The sequence below is a fragment of the Protopterus annectens genome, chromosome 14.part0, assembly GCF_019279795.1.
Source record: "Protopterus annectens isolate FY-2018-M chromosome 14.part0, PAN1.0, whole genome shotgun sequence".
In the NCBI taxonomy this organism is placed as follows: domain Eukaryota; kingdom Metazoa; phylum Chordata; order Ceratodontiformes; family Protopteridae; genus Protopterus; species Protopterus annectens.
The window spans coordinates 769,922,989-769,931,274 of record NC_056748.1 but is presented as its reverse complement, the minus strand read 5'-3'; the positions used below and the strand labels follow the sequence as shown (position 1 = coordinate 769,931,274).

Genomic DNA, 8,286 nt, shown 5'->3' with positions numbered 1-8,286 from the left:
CCTGATGTTCTCAGATTTATATTCATTGAGCAATGATCATGTTCAAATGTACTGTTTGTAGGTGAGAAGCACACACGTGTGTTTTGTTTTCTATTTTTAAGATAAAATAATGCCATACTACATTACCGCCCCCATACTTTGTTTTCTTGCTAATCACTTGTTTTTTTTTTTTTTATTATTTCCCCCCAAAAGGAATCCGTTACAGTATGGAGGTTTCTACTGATGAGGTGAAAGCACTGGCTTCATTAATGACGTACAAGTGTGCAGTGGTGGGTAAGTATTAGCATGCACTGGTAGTCTGCGGCTGGAGTCTGAATCATTGTAGCTTTCTTTAAGAATGGCATTTCAAATTAGGTAGTAGCTGTGTAAGGTAATGATTATGTATAGTGAACTTTTCATTTTTTTTTTGTCATTACCCAGTTGTCTGGTGTGGCGCACAAAGCAGTTCTAAACTAAAGGCCGGTATTTGTTTTAATGTGTTTGCATGTGTGTAAAAGTTGTCCGTTGTCTTCCAGCAGCAATGTGAGGCTCAAAATTTGCATCTCTAGTCTTGTGCTATTACTAGTCTGCTCTTTTGATCACTACATTCAGCTAGCATATGTGGAATTTATGGAAAAGAAATTCACGCACCTTTTTACATCACTCTCTTAGATTAGTGAGCAGTTCACATAAAACCCGTTTCAGATTACCCTCTTCCTCTGCTAAAAACTGACCTGTTTGGGGCTACAACTTAATTGGAAGGATTTACTGAGGTCTATATTATGTGATTGAAGAATCTCCTCTTCGAGCACACAATAATCGACACAAATACAGCGAATGCTGTAAACTGCAAATGGCCACGTCCTCTAATTTTTTCCTCTGGGGGGGATCACATGGTCGTAAAAATAAACTTTTTAAAACACTAATCAAGTGGTGGGCTTTGCCCCCCCCCCCCCGATGTGGGGAGCTGTGCCCCCCACACCTACCCTAACTAAATATACTATCTCCGAGATTGCTGTACATTGAAGAAAAGGGCAATTCCTGATAACGGCCAACTGAATTTGAGGACGGTACCTTTCACAGCTTACAGCGTTTGCTGTACATGTGTCAATTTATTACCTATTCAGAGTTGTCTCTTCGATCACATAATATAGACCTGATTTACTGTATCCCTTTAGGAAAATTTGGATCATGTGTTTTACTTGCTGTAACTAGAAGAATTTCAAGGCCACAGAATGTCAGTCATTTATCTGGTTTTCTGTAGAGACAAAGTCAATCTTTCAGTATGAACACCAGGTGCTTTTCCAAATGTGTAGTATATGTTTGCCTTTAACAAGATTTTAGGTAGAAAATCAAACCCTGAAAGGCCTTCTTAATCGATTTATTTTGGGTACTTTTCTCCTCAAAGCTATTAAACCCCTTTTCTCACAGTGCCCATTTGTTCTTGTCCATTTCGTAGAATCTGGAGTTGAGAGGGGAAAAATAAAGATCCAAGTAGCATAGCCAGTAATCTGTGGAGGTAATTGCCTACTCCCATGACAGTTACCCTGTTGCAGTTTACTGGTCAGCCCCTGACATGTTCCTTTTGCTTTGCATTTCTCCCAAATTCTCAAAGCAGATCCTTCAGACTACATATACTAAGGATCCTAGTAGTGGATCATTGGTGTGGTAATTGGTCATTTGGGGCCATGAGCTCTCATGGACTGTAGCTGGTCAAAGTTGATATTAGGAGGATTCATGTGCAAAGACATCAGGTATGCACATCTTCCTGCTTGCATTCCTACAAGTTCATATGTCTCTGGAGTAGTTTCCCAGTTATCCCTAGGAATCACTAATGAAGTGCTCAAACCCTCTACCAGAGAATAAAACTAAAGCTTTTGTTTGCTCACTGGCCAACTCCTCTAGCTCCTGCATGAGTACTCGAGCATGGGTCATCTGGACCATGGTCGGGGCTTTATCAGATTCCTGTACTTCCAGCGGGTTCCTACTAAATGATCGAAGACTCATTCTTCTGAATGCGTCTTAATTGAACTTGAAAGCACAAAAAGGCAAAATAGTGAAAGACATAAAAGTGAATTCTTTCCCTGGGAAAAATTGCTTGGCCGCTTCTGTTACTTTGCTGTTTTTGTGACTGTAGTGCGATCTCCATTGGAAAAAATATCGCTGTTCTAAGCGTTTGAGATTGTAAGCTTTCACTTACATGGGTTTGATAAATCATTTGCTTTAAGTGTTCGATTTAACATAAACCCCTTCCAGCAGATTCTTTACATTTATAATATGTACAGTCTCGCCTTCCCACAAGTCACTTCATTATGATTTAATATTTCTGTATTTTTTCGCACTAATAGTGAACCTGTGCAATGTGTACTGTACGTATCTTGCAGACCTTTTACTTGGTTATATATCAAACCACTAATGCAGTGTTCATTAGGCTGGGACTTGATGTGGAAGGGAAAAGGCAGGTCTGCACAGTGTGGGAGACGTTGTATGATTTGCACATGCTCCTCAGCAAAAAAAATGAGGGTAGGACAGGGAAAAAAATAGTAGTTCGTGAGCTGCAAGGATGACCACTCTACTTCCAGTTTGCTGTAATCACTATTGAATATGGCTGTCACCAGCCAGTATGGGGAAATAAACTGGTTGCTGTGGAGTGAGACAGTTTGGATGGTTGATTAGGAAGGGCTCAATAGGAGAATATAAAAGAATAATAGAAATGTTGATATTGAAATCTGAGATCATTGAGCTTTGGGTAACGAAACAGAACTGCTTTCCTTAACGTTAGGATAGCTCAGACCACACAACTCTCTGAGACTACTAACCCTTCTGTATCCTGTAATGCTCCCCTCTCTTGTGTCTTCACATTTCTCTACTGCCATGGAGAGATCAAGTACATTTGATGGCAGTAGGTTATGTTTTGAGGATATTTCAACAGATTTCTTTTATATTTGGGTGAGATCCTTTTTTCCAACTGAAGTGTCATTTATTCTTGTGTGCTTTGGGTTCATTTTGTAGACATGGCTTTTGCCAATACGTGTATGTATAGAAACACATTCCACTTCACTTCCCAATAGTCAGTGGTGTTGCCTACTAGACCTGCTGCCTTCTTTACCATAGATTGGCTTTGAGCAGCACCTTCTCCACTTCCCTCCTTCCCTGCTAGTGATGGCCCTCATAGATGCACCTGTCCTTGTTGGGGAGCATTGTTTTAGAGCAGACAGTCCAAGGGACATATTCAAGGAGAGAGGTCAGTGTGTACATAAATATCCTGGAGGTGTATTTGTTTTTTCTGACATTATGGGCTCATCAGGGCTGTTGCCTTTAAGGTGCAGTCACCCACTCTAACAAAATGGCATATCAGAGCAGAAAGGAATGCATTAGTCCGTGAAGATTTGAGTTTGTTGTATTTTCTCATTGCTTTCTAATAGCAGTGCACATTTCTGGTCTGACTTGTTCAGTTTTTACCTGATTGTCAGATGAGTTGATAATGTCTTTCAGTGGCAAGAAATCTTTTCACCACTGGGGCAAGCCTTGCTACAAGCTGAATGCTTCTTCGAAGAGTAGCAAGTCCAGCAGCTTTTATCCCTCATACCTCCACAGGGACAGAATCCCAGGGATACTGTAGTTCAGGAATGGCTGCCAGGGCTTCTATATATTTTCCTTGATTTTCCCTCATTTCAAAGTTCTTGAAGGAAGCCTTGCAGACAGGCCAAGTCACACTGGTAATCCAATTTTGTCACCGACAAGTTTGTTTCCCTCTGCATTTGCCTCCACTTCCCATTCAGGAACCTTCTAATGCATCCATCTGGCAAGTCTCCTATAGGCGAGTCCAAACCAACCAGACCAGGAAGTCAGTAATACGAAAACAAGTTACTCAAACACCAAAGCTGTAGAAAGACACAGAATTCTGATGAAGTCTCTCTATTCTACTGAGATGAAAGCGCTTAATAAATTTGATTTTTTTTTTTTATAAATAACAAATACAGCGAATGCTGTAAACTGCAAATGGCCACGTCCTCTAATTTTTTCCTCTGGGGGGGATCACATGGTCGTAAAAATAAACTTTTTAAAACACTAATCAAGTGGTGGGCTTTGCTTTGATGTGGGGAGCTGTGCCCCCCACACCTACCCTAACTAAATATACTATCTCCGAGATTGCTGTACATTGAAGAAAAGGGCAATTCCTGATAACGGCCAACTGAATTTGAGGACGGTACCTTTCACAGCTTACAGCGTTTGCTGTACATGTGTCAATTTATTACCTATTCAGAGTTGTCTCTTCGATCACATAATATAGACCTGATTTACTGTATCCCTTTAGGAAAATTTGGATCATGTGTTTTACTTGCTGTAACTAGAAGAATTTCAAGGCCACAGAATGTCAGTCATTTATCTGGTTTTCTGTAGAGACAAAGTCAATCTTTCAGTATGAACACCAGGTGCTTTTCCAAATGTGTAGTATATGTTTGCCTTTAACAAGATTTTAGGTAGAAAATCAAACCCTGAAAGGCCTTCTTAATCGATTTATTTTGGGTACTTTTCTCCTCAAAGCTATTAAACCCCTTTTCTCACAGTGCCCATTTGTTCTTGTCCATTTAAGTAGAATCTGGAGTTGAGAGGGGAAAAATAAAGATCCAAGTAGCATAGCCAGTAATCTGTGGAGGTAATTGCCTACTCCCATGACAGTTACCCTGTTGCAGTTTACTGGACAGCTACTGACATGTTCCTTTTGCTTTGCATTTCTCCCAAATTCTCAAAGCAGATCCTTCAGACTACATATACTAAGGATCCTAGTAGTGGATCATTGGTGTGGTAATTGGTCATTTGGGGCCATGAGCTCTCATGGACTGTAGCTGGTCAAAGTTGATATTAGGAGGATTCATGTGCAAAGACATCAGGTATGCACATCTTCCTGCTTGCATTCCTACAAGTTCATATGTCTCTGGAGTAGTTTCCCAGTTATCCCTAGGAATCACTAATGAAGTGCTCAAACCCTCTACCAGAGAATAAAACTAAAGCTTTTGTTTGCTCACTGGCCAACTCCTCTAGCTCCTGCATGAGTACTCGAGCATGGGTCATCTGGACCATGGTCGGGGCTTTATCAGATTCCTGTACTTCCAGCGGGTTCCTACTAAATGATCGAAGACTCATTCTTCTGAATGCGTCTTAATTGAACTTGAAAGCACAAAAAGGCAAAATAGTGAAAGACATAAAAGTGAATTCTTTCCCTGGGAAAAATTGCTTGGCCGCTTCTGTTACTTTGCTGTTTTTGTGACTGTAGTGCGATCTCCATTGGAAAAAATATCGCTGTTCTAAGCGTTTGAGATTGTAAGCTTTCACTTACATGGGTTTGATAAATCATTTGCTTTAAGTGTTCGATTTAACATAAACCCCTTCCAGCAGATTCTTTACATTTATAATATGTACAGTCTCGCCTTCCCACAAGTCACTTCATTATGATTTAATATTTCTGTATTTTTTCGCACTAATAGTGAACCTGTGCAATGTGTACTGTACGTATCTTGCAGACCTTTTACTTGGTTATATATCAAACCACTAATGCAGTGTTCATTAGGCTGGGACTTGATGTGGAAGGGAAAAGGCAGGTCTGCACAGTGTGGGAGACGTTGTATGATTTGCACATGCTCCTCAGCAAAAAATGAGGGTAGGACAGGGAAAAAATAGTAGTTCGTGAGCTGCAAGGATGACCACTCTACTTCCAGTTTGCTGTAATCACTATTGAATATGGCTGTCACCAGCCAGTATGGGGAAATAAACTGGTTGCTGTGGAGTGAGACAGTTTGGATGGTTGATTAGGAAGGGCTCAATAGGAGAATATAAAAGAATAATAGAAATGTTGATATTGAAATCTGAGATCATTGAGCTTTGGGTAACGAAACAGAACTGCTTTCCTTAACGTTAGGATAGCTCAGACCACACAACTCTCTGAGACTACTAACCCTTCTGTATCCTGTAATGCTCCCCTCTCTTGTGTCTTCACATTTCTCTACTGCCATGGAGAGATCAAGTACATTTGATGGCAGTAGGTTATGTTTTGAGGATATTTCAACAGATTTCTTTTATATTTGGGTGAGATCCTTTTTTCCAACTGAAGTGTCATTTATTCTTGTGTGCTTTGGGTTCATTTTGTAGACATGGCTTTTGCCAATACGTGTATGTATAGAAACACATTCCACTTCACTTCCCAATAGTCAGTGGTGTTGCCTACTAGACCTGCTGCCTTCTTTACCATAGATTGGCTTTGAGCAGCACCTTCTCCACTTCCCTCCTTCCCTGCTAGTGATGGCCCTCATAGATGCACCTGTCCTTGTTGGGGAGCATTGTTTTAGAGCAGACAGTCCAAGGGACATATTCAAGGAGAGAGGTCAGTGTGTACATAAATATCCTGGAGGTGTATTTGTTTTTTCTGACATTATGGGCTCATCAGGGCTGTTGCCTTTAAGGTGCAGTCACCCACTCTAACAAAATGGCATATCAGAGCAGAAAGGAATGCATTAGTCCGTGAAGATTTGAGTTTGTTGTATTTTCTCATTGCTTTCTAATAGCAGTGCACATTTCTGGTCTGACTTGTTCAGTTTTTACCTGATTGTCAGATGAGTTGATAATGTCTTTCAGTGGCAAGAAATCTTTTCACCACTGGGGCAAGCCTTGCTACAAGCTGAATGCTTCTTCGAAGAGTAGCAAGTCCAGCAGCTTTTATCCCTCATACCTCCACAGGGACAGAATCCCAGGGATACTGTAGTTCAGGAATGGCTGCCAGGGCTTCTATATATTTTCCTTGATTTTCCCCTCATTTCAAAGTTCTTGAAGGAAGCCTTGCAGACAGGCCAAGTCACACTGGTAATCCAATTTTGTCACCGACAAGTTTGTTTCCCTCTGCATTTGCCTCCACTTCCCATTCAGGAACCTTCTAATGCATCCATCTGGCAAGTCTCCTATAGAGCGAGTCCAAACCAACCAGACCAGGAAGTCAGTAATACGAAAACAAGTTACTCAAACACCAAAGCTGTAGAAAGACACAGAATTCTGATGAAGTCTCTCTATTCTACTGAGATGAAAGCGCTTAATAAATTTGATTTTTTTTTTTTATAAATAACAAATGTGATTGCCTTTCTACAACTTCGGTGTTTGAGTAACTTGTTTTCGTATTTCTGACTTCCTGGTCTGGTTGGTTTGGACTCGCTCTGTTACCACCCTGTTGGATGTTAGTGTTTTGGAGAGGTTTACTTTGCCTTTTTAGTTACAAGTCTCCTATAGACCTACACTCCCTTCAACTCCTCGCTTGGGTACTCTACTTCCAATAATGGTAGGGAGCATTCCACTGAAGTGAGTACATCTTTGTAAAGGAATTGGTTATAAGTTGGTTACAGATGGAGGACAGTACTGAGACTGCTGACCTAAAGGGTATGCTCCAGCGCATTCATGAGCACCTGGGTGAGCACACCATTTTAATTCAAAAGAGAGAATTCTAGTCATATGCCAGCAACTAACAGTAGCTTGGGCTTGCCACTGACACAATGTACTCCTGTAACTACAGCTACTAATTTGGATAGGGCTGGAACTATTGGGAGGTGTAACATGGACATTTTGGACACAGTAAACTCAAATCCCAACAACATGGGGAACACCTGTTTGTCACTATTTAGGGACAAATGGAAAGAAAATCAGTATGAGTTTCAAACCAACAGTGTTCCAATACCCAAAAGATCAAAAGTGCAGACCAAATCATTCACAGAGCTCATGGTTTTATTTGAGAAAAAATTGTTTAAATTAAAAAGAACTTACATAGAAAACAGCTACCTTCAAAGAAATATTGAACTGAAAATGATTCCTAAGGGCCTACGGGTCTGGCGATACCCTAACGGATGTGACAAACACCCGGAGATGTTATCTGAATTGCATCAGCTGTTTGATGAAACTGGCACCAAAATTATGGATTTAATGGTTAAATACAATAACAAGTTAGTAGATGAGCTTTTAAAGGAATTGGATGATGTAAACAATCAAGTTACACAAGATTTATTATTTGCGCATCATTACGATGATTACACACATTTGATAGCAGATGTCGAAAAAAGTTGTGAGGCTATATACAACAAAAAACTAGCCAAAATACAACGGGATGTCCATCTGTACAAGGAAGGGTGCATATATCCATTTTACGGCAAGCAGACAGTTAAACCAAGTGAATTTAACACTGCAACCTATCGGAAGCGGAGACGTGATGACGAGAATGAGCGTGGTCAATCACAGGAGGTTATCAACAATCGTGAAGCTGACGAGGACCCT

At 40.5% G+C, this 8,286-nt stretch overlaps 1 protein-coding gene across 1 annotated transcript in view; it reads left to right on the top strand.

Annotated features, from left to right (window-relative positions):
- The window catches only part of GLUD1 (glutamate dehydrogenase 1), a 563,305-nt gene that overhangs the window by 42,033 nt on the left and 512,986 nt on the right, over positions 1–8,286 (top strand). The window contains exon 2 of the mRNA XM_044056503.1: positions 193–273. Coding sequence (XP_043912438.1) covers positions 193–273 — 81 coding nt within the window. The remainder of the gene's footprint in view (positions 1–192; positions 274–8,286) is intronic.